General features: G+C 42.5%; 1 protein-coding gene across 2 annotated transcripts in view; it reads right to left on the bottom strand.

Annotated features, from left to right (window-relative positions):
* DNAJC14 (DnaJ heat shock protein family (Hsp40) member C14) overlaps positions 1-16,122 on the bottom strand; it is a 55,364-nt gene extending 39,242 nt beyond the window's left edge. Inside the window, exons 1-2 of one of the 2 annotated variants that reach the window (XM_089680251.1) lie at positions 15,994-16,122; positions 1,275-2,762 (exon numbers count right to left, since the gene is read on the bottom strand). In XM_089680251.1, coding sequence (XP_089536377.1) covers positions 1,275-2,693 — 1,419 coding nt within the window. In that variant the 5' untranslated portion in view covers positions 2,694-2,762; positions 15,994-16,122. The remainder of the gene's footprint in view (positions 1-1,274; positions 2,763-15,993) is intronic. The other variant, XM_089680259.1, reaches the window with a different exon arrangement.
* Positions 16,123-16,467: the final 345 nt, after the last annotated feature.

The raw sequence follows: 16,467 nt of genomic DNA on the forward strand, positions 1-16,467 counted from the left end.
GGTTTTACTAAACGGTGTTGAAAACCAACTTTAAAAAAAGAACTTGTATAAACATTATTTGCTAAACAGTCTCTAGTGCAATTTAAGAAACACACCACTTTCCAAGGAACACAATTACTACTCATGGCAACTCCATGCCTATAACAAGCCATATACTTGTAAAATAATTCATTTGGGAACAGACAATACACAATCCTAACTGCCTAATTTAGGTGATAAACTAGTGTACATGTTAGCCTCTCTAGCAGTTTCCTAAATGGAATATAAATATATATTTAGGGATTGAAACAACTTTGACATTTAGGCTCCGTTCACACTAGTGCGAATTCAGAGGTGACGAGTTGCACAGAATCGCATGACAATGGAAATCGCCTGCTCACATCAATGCAACTCAGCACAGAGCGATTTTGGAAAAGCTTTCTCTGTTACTTTGGTGCCAGTCCAGCATAAATTTGGCCCCATAGAATATGCAAACCACATCAAAGTAGCATCCAAATTGCACTTAAAGCCAGATCAAAATCAAACATCACAGTGTGAACCTAGCCTTAAAGTGACACTAAAGCTTCAAGTTTTTTTTCCTAAAATAAAAAACATGTCTACACTTACTTGCTCTGTGCAGTGGTTTTGCACAGAACAGTCCCGATCCTCTTCTTTTTGAGTCCGTGCTGGCGCTCCTGGCTCCTCCCCCTCAAGCAGTAACCCCAGGGAAAGCCGCTCACTCTGAGGGCACTGCTACATGCTCGTCCCCAAGCCACTGTTCTGTGTGTTCATAAGACACAGAGCCACAACTTTGAGCCTTTAGAAGCACTTTAAGCAAACTGGTGGGCATTTCTATCAGTAAGTAAACTGGCAACTGAAAAAACACAGGCAACTTGAACCGCCTACACGAATGCCTACTATGTGGTCAAAATAACCCAGTATACAAAAAGCAAGGTAACGTATGCAAACAGTAACCAAAGCTTCCGTATTCATACTGTGGCCCAGTCCCCATTCATACTGCTTCTCTTGCACTCCTATAGGCCACAAAGTGTAAATAAAGGCCTCAGTGATCAACAGAAAGTGAGTGGAATGGAAGTGGACAGTTACAAGGGCTCTGGTCACTGTTGAAATAATAGCAACACAACCCCTCCCGCTAAGAAACGAGGACACCAGAGGATAATGTTTCTTTTACCTATCACATCCGAAAAAATAAATATTACACATACAAGGGTCTTTTTACTGTTGCAAAATTGTTGTACTGCACACAAAAGAAAAAATTTAAAAAACACACTTACCAAAACAGCCAGCTGACGATACGCCTTTTTCAGCTCCACATCAGAAGCATCCATTTCCACCCCTAAAACCTGAAAAGGATTTAAATCCTCCTCTGGAATGTCAGCCATGGTTAGCAGACGTTCCACCTCATCTCTAGCCTGAAAGCGACCTGTACTTGTTGACCCCATTGGGGCTCTTGTGGTGTCTTTATCTGTCCTTGACTTCGAAGGCCATAATTTCCCTGTCCATTTTTTCAGGCGACTAAAAAATAGTTTGTATATCCTGTTTTGTGTCACTAAGACCCCGACTCTCTGAAACTTTGAGGAAATCCAGGACCGCAAGTTGCTGTCTGTTCCAAGATTGTCCCCCGTTTTCTTAATATAGTTCCAACAAACTCGAGCACAGCTCATGGAGAGAAGAAGCAGCGAGAATAATATAGCACATAACATTTTCATTACACGTACAATCCATAAACAGCAAAAGCAAATAAAACTCCATAAATCTTTAGTACGATGCTGTGCCCATACACCAAAGGTCCAAAGTTGACTTTTCAAACTGCCCAGGTCATGAGCAGGTAACCATAACCTGATATACAGCTGGGTGCCAAGTGCCTCTACACATTCACCAATCAGCAGCACCAAATCTATAAGCACCCGGATACAGTAATTTGAAACCTGCAACAAGGGCTGAGGAACTAAGGCTCTCAGTTGGTGTTTCCCTTCAACATGGCTCTTCTTGCGACCTAGCTTGTGCTTGCTACTGGAGGATGGAGGTTGACGACCATCCTTTCTCAATTCATCTCTTGTAATATTACGAGATTTTCCTTTACGGCTTCTTTTTCCACCTGCTGGCTTCAAAAAATCCTCCTCTGCTAGCCTCCCACTATCTTCATCATCACCTCCTTCTTTGTCTAACAATTCTTGCTGGTAACAAGAAAAATCACCCAAGTCTTGGCTACAGATATGGTCACTAATATCAGGGTACATGCCTCCAACAGACTCTATGCTATCACTGATGTGCCCACAGTCTGGAAACAAGGATTGTGCTAAACCACAATTACGAACATTGTTTTCTTCTCTTTGATGTTTAGAACTGCAGCCAGATTCACCAGTTAGATTTTCTTTAGATGCTTCATTAGAAAGGAACTCCTTAGTCCACAAATCTTCAGCCACTTCTTGGTTTTGTGAAGCTCTGTCAAAATCATTCAAGCAGTTGTGCTTGGGCACATCAAATCTCTGATTTATGTACAGTCCTGCTGCAGATTCTGGAGTTCCTTTACCATTTTTCTCAGATGCAGATTTTACATTTAAATCTGCAGAAAGGCTATGGTTTCTTCCTCTAGGAAGATTTGCTCCATTACTTTCTAACGTGTTATTGCAAGAATGATGGACCCGGGCCATGCTTTCGCAGTTTTCTGTAGTTCTTTCTTGCTTGTTCATCTTTTGTTCTTGTCCCTCCAAGGGGCGAGGCACATGCTAGGTTACTGCATTCATTTTTGTTTTGCTGTCCTGCATGGAAAACATAAAATAAACATAATAAACCATAACGCAGCTTCAAAGAATGTTCATAGATCAATAGGCAATGGACAAAAACTGAGCAGTGTGTCAGATGATCAGGATAAGCCAGCAATCAATTTTCATAAACTTAACTCACAAGCATCAGGTGACATCACGCACACATGGCTTATTTGTTCACAACTGGTGTTGCCTAGCAACTCAGTAGCTTCCTGAGCAAGAGAATCCTTCTGGTGACACGATCTGTGGGCTATGTTCAATTTTGTACAAGTGCTTTGCTGAGCATTTAACTTTCTGCCCCTAGTTTCAGGAAGGAGTACTAAGAATTTCTTTTTGAAAGCTACATGGTCCAACATTTCTGCCAGTACAGAATTTCAAAGTTAACCTATCCCATGAATTTGGGGCAGACAAAGCTTTTATAACAAACTCATAATACAAGTTTTTTTAAAATATCAGAGAACTATTAGTCACAATATCTAATCACACATAGCAGAAAACAATTCTGTCATTCAATGTGGAAATCATCTATTCTAGAACATCTTTCCAGTTTTGAATAGAGTGGGAAGGGTAGAACTTCTGGTTCTTACTACTGTCCATGTTCCTGCGGGAAAGATTCACAATAGCAAATAGAAAAGAAAGGGAAATCATAATATTACATTACACATTGTAACAGGAGTAGAAGGTAAATATCCCAATGGAAAAAATTATCAAGGCTTGGACTCCCCCTTGAGATTTCCTTTCAATACCTCGTGTCTCTGGGACAAAAAAAAAAAAAATCTCATCAGGGGGAGCACAGACAGCAAACAAACTCACCGTCCCTGTTCATGGCAAGAGGCAAATGGTTTTTTTTTTTTTTCTACCTTAAAGTGATTGTAAACCCTCACCTTGTAAAACAGCCCATTCAGTTTAAAATAGAAATGAAAGCTAAAACATTTGTGTATAGCTATAACAAAAAGTTATAAATAAATGTTTTTCCCTGTTTTATAAGTGATCACATTCTCAGCTGCATAAGAGCTGGGGGGAGGAGAAACTGCAGGACACTGATCTTCCCAAACAGGGCACACGATTTCATATTCCGTCTACGGGGCGCACAGACTCACCTTCTCTGTTCATGGCAAGAGGCAAAATTTATTTTTTTTCCCCTTTCTACCTTAAAGTGATTGTAAAACAGCCCATAAAAGAGAAATGAAAGGTAAAAAAACATATGTGTATAGCTATATAAATGTTTTCCTCCCTGTTTTAGAAGTGATCACATTCTCAGTTGCATAAGAGCTGGGAAGGAGAAACAGCAGCACCCTGCTCTTCCCAAACAGGGTGTGCGCTTTCCCACCGACGCCTACGGGGCGCGCGCTTTCCCGCCGACGCCTACGGGGCGCGCGCTTTCCCACCGACGCCTACGGGGCGCGCGCTTTCCCACCGACGCCTACGGGGCGCGCGCTTTCCCACCGACGTCTACTGGGCACAATTTCTCACCAACTTCAATGGGGCACAATCTACTGCAGGCTTAACTGACCACTCGCTCCTGTCAGGTGCCCCCACAGCAAGCAACTTGCTCTGGGGTATCTGCTGCTCCATGTGTCCATTCACACATGGAACCCCGGCTCGGCCCTACTCATTCTCTCTTCTCATTGGCTCACTGGCTGTGACTGACAGCAGCGGGAGCCAATGGGAAGAGGGAGTCCCAGGATACCCGATACTACAGTGCACACTGCTGGATCAAGAGGGGGCTTAAGTATTAGGGGGTGGGGGGATGCTGCATAGGGAAGGTTTTTTACCTTCATGCATTCTTTGAAAAACCTTGACCCTTTACAGCCACTTTAAGTTTTCCTGTCACTTGCTCAGACAGCTATTTAATGGAATAAAACAGGACCTCTCAAAATAGCCCAGCTGGTAACAGCTAGCAAGCTTTAGCTTTAATGACAACCCTGTGGACTAAATTTTCATCATACAATTGGCTCCAATTGTTCACTTTGATTATGCCTTACTCTACTTACACTACTGAAGAACCAAACCTTGCACTGCTTTCATAAAGAGAAAATGAAAGTATATGTAAACCCTCACCATGTAAAACAACCCGGTCAGTTTAAAAGAGAAATGAAAGGCAAAACATTTGAGTATACATATAAAAAAACATTATAAATACCTTTTTTTCCCCATTTTGTATTAGTGATCACACCCTCTGTTCTAAGCTGCATAAAGAGCTGGGGAGGAGAAACGACAGACACGAAACTTCCCAGTGAATGACTGTGCAGGGGGTGAGGGGAGTGTAAGCAGGAGTCTGATCATTGGAAAAGAACAAGCTGAGTTCTCAGCATAGCTGGAAAACTGACCACACTTTCTAGTGTCATCAGTTTTTATTAGGAAAGTAGAGGGAATGGCAGGAGCATTTTACACAAATGAAGCACTACAGGGGGAAAAAAAAGGATACTTTTTAAGGCTCCATGCACACTAACTTTTTTTAAGCTCAAAGAAGCTATTAGCATTTTTTATGCTCCTAGTGGCTACATAGTGTTATCATGTGTCAACACACATTACTTTAGGCTATTAGCATTTGTATAGCTTCAGCCTCTAGAAGCAAAAAATAAATTGTTTTTGTAGAGTTTTTTGGAGCGTTTTTCCATCATAAAAAAATCTAAATGCTCCTAACAGCTTTTTTCTAGCTTTTTTCCGCCCCCTTTCCTCTACATGTACTGTAAAACCGCTAGTAAAACGTTAATGCTCCTAAAACACTACTAAAAATGCTATTACCAGCATGGAGCCTCACACAAGTGCATGGTGCAGCAGGCACAAATCAGGAATATGAAATGATGGGTTTACATATTTAAGCAATGCATTTATACATATGGCGTTTTATAAATACTGTATTATAATAATAATAATAATATACAAAGTGACTTGGCATAATGGCCTTACCCTACAACCTCACAAACACTGTCACTTTGCTCCCACCAATTGATCACAAGTCTGTCTTGTCTGCTGGGTTCTAGTAACACATTTTACGCTAGCACCCTTACGAATTGTGTACAGCTGGCCAGAAAAACATATAAAAAAATTATACAGCATTAGAAGTGGGTCCAAAATAACACAGGGTTAGGCAGAGAAGCAGAGTAAGTGCTGGACAATTTTAACCACAAATATTGTCCTACTACTCGGTGTGTCTGGCCAAACCAATCCTCACATTCTTCTGGTAATTTTTGCTGAGAGCTTTGCAGACTGCTAGATCTATTACAGGAGCAGCCTAAAATACAGAATTCCAGTCTAGGTAAAACATTTTTCACAGATTCTAATGCCAAAGTTACTAAATATAACATGTTAATTTGTTTCTGATCCTAGGATGGATGGTCAGAAGTAAATCAGTCGATCTGCTAAACCAGACACCTAGAATTATTGCCCTGCTTTAAAGCCTTAAAGTAAATCAAATCCCTAACCTGATAAGGTTTAACTTGCAGTGAGCTGAATTTCTATTGTAAACAGCAGTCACCAGCACATGGCACACACTTCATTGCTGGGAATTTGCATCCCTGGTGTAGTATTAGTAAAAAAATTTGTAAAAAAAAATTTGTAAAACTTGCATGAAATGTTATTTGTGGGTTCATTGACCCAATCTGAATCTGCTTAAAGTGGATCAAGTCTAAACTTTTTTTTTTTTACCTTAACCACTTGCAATCCTGAGAATTTACCCCCCTTCCTGACCAGGTCTCTTTTTGTTATTCGGCGCTGCACTATTTCAACTGGTAATTGCGCAGTCATGCAATGCTGCACCCAAACTAAATTTAGTCCTTTTTTTCACACAAAGAGATTTCTTTAGGTGGCATTTGATCACCTGTGCGCTTTTTATATTTCACACTATAAACAAAAAAAGACCAAAAGTTTTGAAAAAAAAATTTTTTTTTTACTTTCAGCTATAAAAAAAATATATAGTAAACTCCAAGTTAGTCATAAATTTAGGTCAACGTGTATTCTGCTGCATATTTTTGGTTAAAAAAACTCCCAATAAGTGTATGTTGTTTTGTGTGAAAGTTATAGCGTCTACAAACTATGGAATAGATACTGCAATTTACAGAGCTTTTACTTTCTGACTGCCTATCACATTTCTTTAGGTGCTAAAATACCAGGACAGTACAAACACCCCCAAATGACCCTTTTCGGAAAGTAGACACCCTAAGCTATCTGCTGAGAGGCATATTGAGTCCATGAAAGATATATTTTTTTTTCCACGAGTTTTTGGAAAATGACAAAAACATTTTTTTATTTTTTTTTTTACGCGAAGTCATTTCAAATTATACATTGCTCACACAAGCCATGGGTATATGTGGAATTACACCCAAAAATACATTCTGCTACTTCTACTCAGTGTGGGGATACCACATGTGATACTGTTTGGGAGCCTAGCCACATACAGGAGCCAAATCCAATGACCACTTTGAAAGCCTGAAGGTGTGTAACTTCATTTCACTTCCTCGCTACCTATCACAGTTTCGGAGGCCCAGAAATGCCAGGATAGCTCCAAACCCCTCCAATGACCCCTTTTTGGAAAGTAGACACCCCAATAAATTTAAAAGTAGGCATGGTGAGTATTTTGCAGATCTCATTTTTTCTCATAAGGTTTTGAAATATAAAAAAAATAAAATAAAAATATGTTTTTGTTTTCGCTTTCTTTATTTTCCAAAAACTTGTGGCAACAAACGAGATCTGCAAAATACTCACCATGCTTCTTATCAAATTCCTTGGGGTATCTACTTTCCAAAAAGGGGTCATTTGGGGAGGATTTGGTGCATCCTGGCATGTCAGGGCCTCCGAAACTGTGATAGGTAGTCAGGAAGTGTAATGAGGAAATAAGCCCTTTAAAAGCCTGAAGGTGCTTATTGGATTTTGGGGTCCTGTACTTGGCTAGACTGCCAAAGTCTCTCACATGTGGTATCCCCATACTTGGGAGAAGTAGCAGAATGTATTTTGGGGAGTAATTCCACATATACCCATGGCATGTGTGAGCAATAAATCATTTCATTGACAACTTTGTGTTAAAAAAATATTTATTTTTTTTGTCATTTTCCAAAAACTTGTGGAAAAAAATTAATTCTTCTATTGACTCAACATGCCTCTCAGCAAATAGTTTGGGGTGTCTACTTTCCAAAAAGGGGTCATTTTGGATGGTGCGGGGCGTTTTATGCCCAGCATTAGAAGTTGATGCCACACATCATTCACTCTTCTAACCACCTGAAGATCAAGCCTTTTCTGACACTTTTTGTTCACATGAAAAAAATCTGTATTTTTTGCTAGGAAATCACTTTGAACCCCCAAGCATTATATATATTTTTAAATCAGACACCCTAGTGAATAAAACGGTGGGAGCTGCAATTTATGTCACATAGTACTCGCGCAGCGATTTTTCAAACACAAATTTAAAAAAAAAACAAACTTTTTTTTTTACTTTTAATGCACAAAAGCACAATATATTGGCCAATTATTTGGTAAAATATAAAAGATGATGGTATGCCAAGTAAATAGATACCAAACATGACATGCTTTAAAACTGCGCATGCCCCCTGCAATGGCAACAAACTGCATACATTTTTAATATCCATAGGCAACGTTTTAAAAGCCTTTACAAGCTACCATTTCAGATTTACAGAGGAGGTCTAGTGCTAGAATTACTGCCCTTGATCTGACGTTCGCACATGCATGGTGCAACTGCTGTTTACATCCTGGCACGGGGTCAATGCTCGCGCATGCAGGTGCGAACATGGAGGGGCAAGGGTGCTTTTTTTTACGTTAAGATTTAAATATGTTTACACGGCCCCTTTCCGTTTTTTTTTTAATCTCTATGCAAATATCCCCTATAACTTTAATGGGCATTGTCATATATATATATATATATATATATATATATATATATATATATATATATATATATATATATATATATATATATATTTTATTAAATTTTTTTTAATCTGGGGTCTATCAGACTCTAGATATCTCCTCTACCCTTACATTATCTAATCAAACCAAGATTGGTGTGATCAGATGCTTTCTTAATTTACAAATGGCGCTGTTTATATCCTGCAAAACTGAAGTGATGAAAAGCTTGTAGCTTCAGATTCCTTAGACTATAGAGATGATTGGCACCATTCCGGTCTCCAATCAGCTCTATGGTCAGCTGAGAGAAACACCGGCTGCATTCTCACGTTCCCCTGATGGCATGGAACTGCCCGAGAAGGCCATGGAAGGCAGCAGGGGAGGGTAGGCATCTTCTCTTGCTGCTTGTAAAAGCAATCCTGCAACTAATTAGCCACTAGGATTACTTTTACATGAAAGCCGATCGCCAGCTGAAAAAAATGATACCAGAATGATGCATGCAGCTGCAGGCATCATCCTGGTATAACCAGTCAAAGTCCAGTGATGTACCAGTACATCGCTGGTCCTTGTTGGGTGTATATGTCATGGTTTTTTTTTTTGTGTGGGCTGAATGAAAAAAAAAAAAAAAAAAAAAAAGAAGAAATCTCTGCTAGAAAAAGTGGCCACCATTAGAATATACCGCCCTGGATCCACCCACTCCTAATGTGCTAAAAAATATTATAAAATATATATGCAGAAGCATAGGGGCCATCCACCCACTGGCCACCCCAAGCCTCCATGCTTCGGCATATATGCTCTTTTTTTTAACTGCGGATGAAAAATCTCATCCAACAGCGCTGCACACTTACATATACAGTCAGGTCCATAAATATTGGGACATCGACACAATTCTAACATTTTTGGCTCTATACACCACCACAATGGATTTGAAATGAAACGAACAAGATGTGCTTTAACTGCAGACTGTCAGCTTTAATTTGAGGGTATTTAAATCCAAATCAGGTGAACGGTGTAGGAATTACAACAGTTTGCATATGTGCCTCCCACTTTTTAAGGGACCAAAAGTAATGGGACAGAATAATAATCATAAATCAAACTTTCACTTTTTAATACTTGGTTGCAAATCCTTTGCAGTCAATTACAGCCTGAAGTCTGTAACGCATAGACATCACCAGACGCTGGGTTTCATCCCTGGTGATGCTCTGCCAGGCCTCTACTGCAACTGTCTTCAGTTCCTGCTTGTTCTTGGGGCATTTTCCCTTCAGTTTTGTCTTCAGCAAGTGAAATGCATGCTCAATCGGATTCAGGTCAGGTGATTGACTTGGCCATTGCATATCATTCCACTTCTTTCCCTTAAAAAACTCTTTGGTTGCTTTTGCAGTATGCTTTGGGTCATTGTCCATCTGCACTGTGAAGCGGCGTCCAATGAGTTCTGAAACATTTGGCTGAATATGAGCAGATAATATTGCCCAAAACACTTCAGAATTCATCCTGCTGCTTTTGTCAGCAGTCACATCATCAATAAATACAAGAGAAGCAGTTCCATTGGCAGCCATACATGCCCACGCCATGACACTACCACCACCATGCTTCACTGATGAGGTGGTATGCTTAAGATCATGAGCAGTTCCTTTCCTTCTCCATACTTTTCTCTTCCCATCACTCTGGTACAAGTTGATCTTGGTCTCATCTGTCCATAGGATGTTGTTCCAGAACTGTGAAGGCTTTTTTAGATGTCGTTTGGCAAACTCTAATCTGGCCTTCCGGTTTTTGAGGCTCACCAATGGTTTCCATCTTGTGGTGAACCCTCTGTATTTACTCTGGTGAAGTCTTCTCTTGATTGTTGACTTTGACACACATACACCTACCTCCTGGAGATGTTCTTGATCTGGCCAACTGTTGTGAAGGGTGTTTTCTTCACCAGGCAAAGAATTCTTCGGTCATCCACCACAGTTGTATTCCGTGGTCTTCCGGGTCTTTTGGTGTTGCTGAGCTCACCGGTGCGTTCCTTCTTTTTAAGAATGTTCCAAACAGTTGTTTTGGCCACGCCTAATGTTTTTGCTATCTCTCTGATGGGTTTGTTTTGGTTAACTGTGTACTGGGAGTGTTTTACTAGGGGGCGGGGGGTGTGCTTCACTGTAAGCACACTGCTCTGTGCACAGCCATCCAGAGCAGTGTGCACAAACCGACAGGGAGGAGGACTGTTAGTAAACAAAGCAGCCCTCCTCCCTCCATGCGGGTAATCACCGGCTGGGACCCAGTAATTGACAGCTGCAGCCTCAAATGGTGGTCTGGGTAGGGCGGCGCCCCCTACCTAGAAATGCAAAATCACGTATATATACACGTGATTTTGCGCACCCGTGGCGGTATTTCTGCTATAGGGCGGTCGGGAACTGGTTAAGGTAAAAAATGCCCCACTATTTATCCTACCCCTACATGTCCCAAAACACTTACCCGGCTCCATGTCCCCACTCCAGAGCTACCCCTTCCTACTCTCACAGAAGAAACTGCTAATATGCAATCTATCCCCTGTGTAGAGTGAGCAGGGGCATGGCTTACCAGCGCTGTGTGTATCTTTGGACACATGGGGGTTTATTTACTAAAGCTGGAGAGTGCAAAATCAGACTCCCTTCTGCATAGAAACCAATCAGCTTCCAGGTTTCATTGCCAAAGCTTCATTGAACAAGCTGAGGTTAGAAGCTGATTGGTTTCTATGCAGAAGGGAGTCTGATTTTGGACTCTCCAGCTTTAGTAAATAAACCCCATGCAGTCCAGCTCAGGAAAACGCATGCATGGGCGTCTCCTTACACCTGGCCTGCTAAATGAGGCACCACAAGGAGGGAGTAGCAAACAGTGCTGGTGGGGACCACCAGAAAAGGATGGACCTTTCTGTGCAGTACTTTTTTAATTCAACTGCCTCATATGACGTCCTCCCACTCCAGCTGCACATGTGCTCCCCTGGGGGCGCGCGACACTGCGATCGGTGGTGTGCAGTGTCCCTAGGACCAGCGTATCACCAACTGCGGTAAAGAGCCAATGAAGTAGGCGCTTTACTACGTGGTCAGTTGTGTCCATTCACAGATGATCACATGTAAACAGGAAATACAGGTTATCGGCAGTCCTTTCCTCAGGCTGACAGCGTGTGAGGAGAGCTGATAAGCATCAATCTTTAGAGGAGACATCTACACTGATCATCAGTGCAAGCCCCATCAGTGATGCCTGTCAGTGCCGCCTCAATAGGGAACATCAGTGAAGGAGAAAAAATTACTTATTTAAAACATTTTATAACAAACTATGAAAAACTTTATTTCAGAATTTTCATTTTTTTGTTTGTTTAGCAAAAAAAAAACCCACAAAAAGAAAGTTCTGTCTCAAAAAAATGCTAAAAATTGCATTTGGGTACAGTACTGCATGACCGCGCAATAGTCAAAGTGCGACAGCACTGAAAGCTGAAAATTGGCCTGGGCCAGAAGAGGGTGAAAGCGCCCGGTAGACAAGTGGTTAACATAAATAACCTTTAGTATCATTTTAAAGCCTAATGCAGGCCATAGACAGTTCGTTTATCGGCCGAATCTTCGGGCGAAAAACGAAACATCGGTCGTTCTGTTGCCACCAATGATTATGAAAATCGGTCGTTTATCGTAAATTTTCCAGCATGCCCGATAAAAGAAATGAGGAGGAACCGCGAAAATCAGCCGACGACATTGCCACACTAACAGTGCGAATATCGGCCGATTATTCTTTCGGACGAAAATTGGGCCGATAAACCAACCGTCTATGGCCAGCATAACTCCAGGTTTTAGTGAACCTTACATAATTAGTCTGGACCAAGGTGGTTCAAATTAACTATTTCCTTTACTAACAGGTGCAGTTGCTGTGTGCACTGTATAAACCGTATGTAGCATCAGCTACATATAGTAAACAACAACGTGTTGTTGGGGGAATAGTGCCCCATCATTGGTGTCGATGGGAGGAATAGTGCCCCATCATAGGTGTCAGTGGGGGAATAGTGCCCCTTCATTGGTGTCAGTGGGAGGAATAGTGCCCCATCATTGGTGTCAGTGGGGGAATAGTGCCCCATCATTGGTGTCAGTGGGAGGAATAGTGCCCCATCACTGGTGTCAGTGGGAGGAATAGTGTCCCATCACTATTGTCAGTAGGAGAAATAGTGTCCCATCACTGGTGTCAGTGGGAGGAATAGTGCCCCAACACTGGTATCAGTGTTCCAGCAGCAGTTGTTATTAACTCAATACAGTGTTAACTTTTAAATTTAATAGGAATGTAGTACATTTTGGCATGTATGTAACCACTAATAATGATTTTAGTGTATGTTTAGCAAAAATATTGTTTTGATAAACTTTTGCACAAATATCACAAAGCGTAAAATATCAGTAGTAAATTCCTTTTAATTTACTGGTCATGCGCTTTCAGAAAATATATGTTTGGGGGTCTTACACAAACTCCAAAACATGTAAGAGAAATAAAAAAAAAATGGAAAAATTGCAAAAACAGCCTGGCCACCTGAGTTTAAAAGAGAAATGCAGGGCCTGGCAGCGAAAGGGTTAATAACTGTAAAGTGTATATCAGGGCAAATACATTTTATCACTGTCGTTAGTAAATTTCCCAATGTGGACTTTAACCCAACACCCCCCTTTGCCTAGAGACCCTTTAGGATTCGTTCACACCATACGTGCAGAAAAACTGATGGAAACTGACGCCCAGATCTCACTTGCAGAGACATCCGTTCACATCAGTTTTCATGCAAGCCTCAATTCGTTTTATACACATTGTACATTCCTGCACAGGAAAAATCTTCATGTGATACCAGTGTTGTAGTGAGAACAGGACACAAAGAGAACAATTGATTGTTTTGTTCCCTTGTAGAATGCGCGCAGAAAAGCAGACATCTCTGTACCATGGTGTAAATGAGCCCCTACAGTGCAATTAAAACCATTGATATGACAGTTTCAAAAAGCAGTTACCGTATTTATTCGAGTATAACGCGCAAAATTTTCTACCAAAAAAAGAAATCAAAGTTTGGGTGCGCGTTATAAACGAGGGCTGGGGTGGGGTGACGCAGTGGCGGCCGATCCATTGAGGGCGCAGGCGCTCACTGTATGCGAGGGCGAAGAAAAAAAAACGTCCCCTGTGCCGGCCCCGCCCCTTTAAGGGGCGGCGAAAACAGGGGATCGTTTTTTTTTTTCTACGTCCCCTCGTCGCGTACAGTGGGCGGCCCGAACTGGCGAGATGCACTGGTGGGGTGACGCAGTGGCGGCCGGTCCATTGAGGGCGCAGGCGCTCACTGTACACGAGGGCGAAGAAAAAAAAACGTCCCCTGTGCCGGCCCCGCCCCTTTAAGGGGCGGCAAAAACGGGATCGTTTTTTTTTTCTATGTCCCCTTGTCGCGTACAGTGGGCGGCCCGAACTGGCGAGATACACTGGGGGTGAGAATTCTTATCCGCTGTAACATATGGTCGCCTCTTCATTTCTTTTCCTCGCCCACACGTTACGGTAAGCATTGCTGTTTTGCTGTTTTGCACAATTCAGTGTTCTTCATATTTTTGGTTCTTCAAAAAGTGAAACAAAATTTTATACCGATTTTTAATCGAAAATTAGGGGTGCGCATTATACACGTGTGCGCGTTATACTCGAATAAATACGGTACATTCCCAGCATGTTGGGAATGCTAACTGTCACATTGGCTGTACTCTCAACCAAACTGTCCAACCATCAAATGGCTGCAGTCATAACTGATCACACAGCACCATGGCAACTGCAGATCAAGCAGACACTAGGATGGCAGCTTCCTTGGCTGAAAAGGATAGGAGGGTTTAGTTCCGCTTTCACTGGGAACTAAACCCATCAATTTGACTGCATCCCAAAAGAGTTACATTCCAGAAATGCGCTGAACGATAAATGTCTCAGATACACACACTCTAAACCAAACTATCAAGCCATTAAATGGTTGGTGTCATAACTGATCACATGTGCAGAACCATGACAACTTCAGATCAAACAGAGGCAAAGATGGCAGCTTCCATGGTTGTAAAGAATAGGAGGGTTTTGTTTTAACATATTGGGGTAGGATGGACTTCCTTATCATTGTGATTGGCCGTCACAGTGGTCACGTGATCATGAGCCTGTCCCGCCACCTCATAATCATAAACAGAGTCCAGGAGGAGACACTGACAGTTCAGCCACTGTGCTGGGGGCACCCTCTCCGCACAGAAACCTCAGCTGCCATGGACACACATCTCTGTAAATGAGGCTAGGAGGAACTACCAATTCCCCGTGATGACGCTACATCATTTGGTCAACCAGCATGGCCCCTCCACGAGGAAAATTATCCACACAGCTGCGTCAGCTAACCCAGAGGAGGAGCGGCTGGCAAGAGGGAGACACATTGCAGGTACTAGCAGGACCCACTGCCACCACCTGCCTGTAAACACCTACCAGGTCCTTATTGAAGTATGTGCCCTGATAGGAAGATTTACCCTTTTTATTTGTCCTGTTTATCACCAAAAGAAAATCCCCAATTCTGAGTTGTCACCAGAACAGGGAACAAATCAGAACTCTTCCACTAGTTATAATACCCTGGTAAAAACCAAAGATTCCTTCAGAGCTGATTCACACATGTGTGGATTGAAGCTCAGGTTTCACAGCTAATTGACACAGCAATTGTTCAGGTCAGGTTTCCATCAGGTTCAGGACAGGATTAGCTCAGGATCTTATCCTGTTCACCATTTAGAAACGGTCAATAGTCTGTAATCTGCACCTGAACCTGACGGCACTGCTCAGAAATCGGACAGGACTCTTTTTCAAACCGCACATATGTGAACAGGCACCATAGGAGGCAATGTTATTTTCACGTCATGCGGATTGGATGCAGTTCGAACCACACCCAATCCGCATGTATGTGAACCAGCACTGACTTTGGGAGGGATTTCTTCTCACTTATTTTGGCTATGGGATAGGAAATGAAAGGAAATCTCCTCAATGGGACACAGATGACAAAAATAAAACTGACGGGGGCTCTAACCCTCCCTTACTCTATCCAAAATGAGAAAAAAAAAAAGTTTTGCCTATAGTTCTAGTCAAATATCAGGACTCTGGCACTGTGACTGCTCCTCCTGAATACTCCATTGAGCAGCAGTAATGTGGTGACCTGTGCCCTCTGGGTGACTGCCTCCTCTGGATCATCCCAGACACTGCATGGACCTCCTCATCATGTCCTAGCCGGCGCCCTCACAGCCGTAGGTAAGTGTCAGGCCTCGGGGAGGCAGCCTGAGTGCACCACCCCACTGAGGTGCCGAATATCCGGCTCACACACACACTGCTGTACACTGAAGCCGACGTGTGCCCTTACCCGGCCCTCCGGAGGAAGAGTGGGGGCCGCTCTCAACAAACGGCTTACCGGTCACAGCTGTCCTGGCTCCCCTAACTGTCTCCGTACTGCTAACTGCTGCCTAACAGGCAACACACAACTCAACATCACTTCCGGGAGCGACGTGAGCCGAGCGTCAGCGTGACGTAACGTCAGGAGTCCCGGATCCCGAGCTCTGCGCTGTGATTGGGCACTGCTCTGCTCCTAGCTTCAGTTCTACAGCTGGGTCTCTGGGGGGGGCTCCTCCGCTCACTTCTGTCCAATGGGAGGGGAGTACTGGCTCTTTTGTCATCCTTCACATATTGATGAAAAAGGGGGCGCACTGTGTGGCAGGGTGTCGTATGTATACCCTATGTGTATAAATGGGGGGCAGTGCACTCCACATTGATCTGAAACAACTCAACACCTCCAGAAGTAACACATTCTAATGTATGTCCTGTCATGGGTCCCAAATGC

The sequence above is a fragment of the Staurois parvus genome, unplaced genomic scaffold (genome assembly GCF_062004578.1).
Source record: "Staurois parvus isolate SC_StPar_1 unplaced genomic scaffold, SC_StPar_1.0 ptg000017l, whole genome shotgun sequence".
Taxonomy (NCBI): Eukaryota; Metazoa; Chordata; class Amphibia; order Anura; family Ranidae; genus Staurois; species Staurois parvus.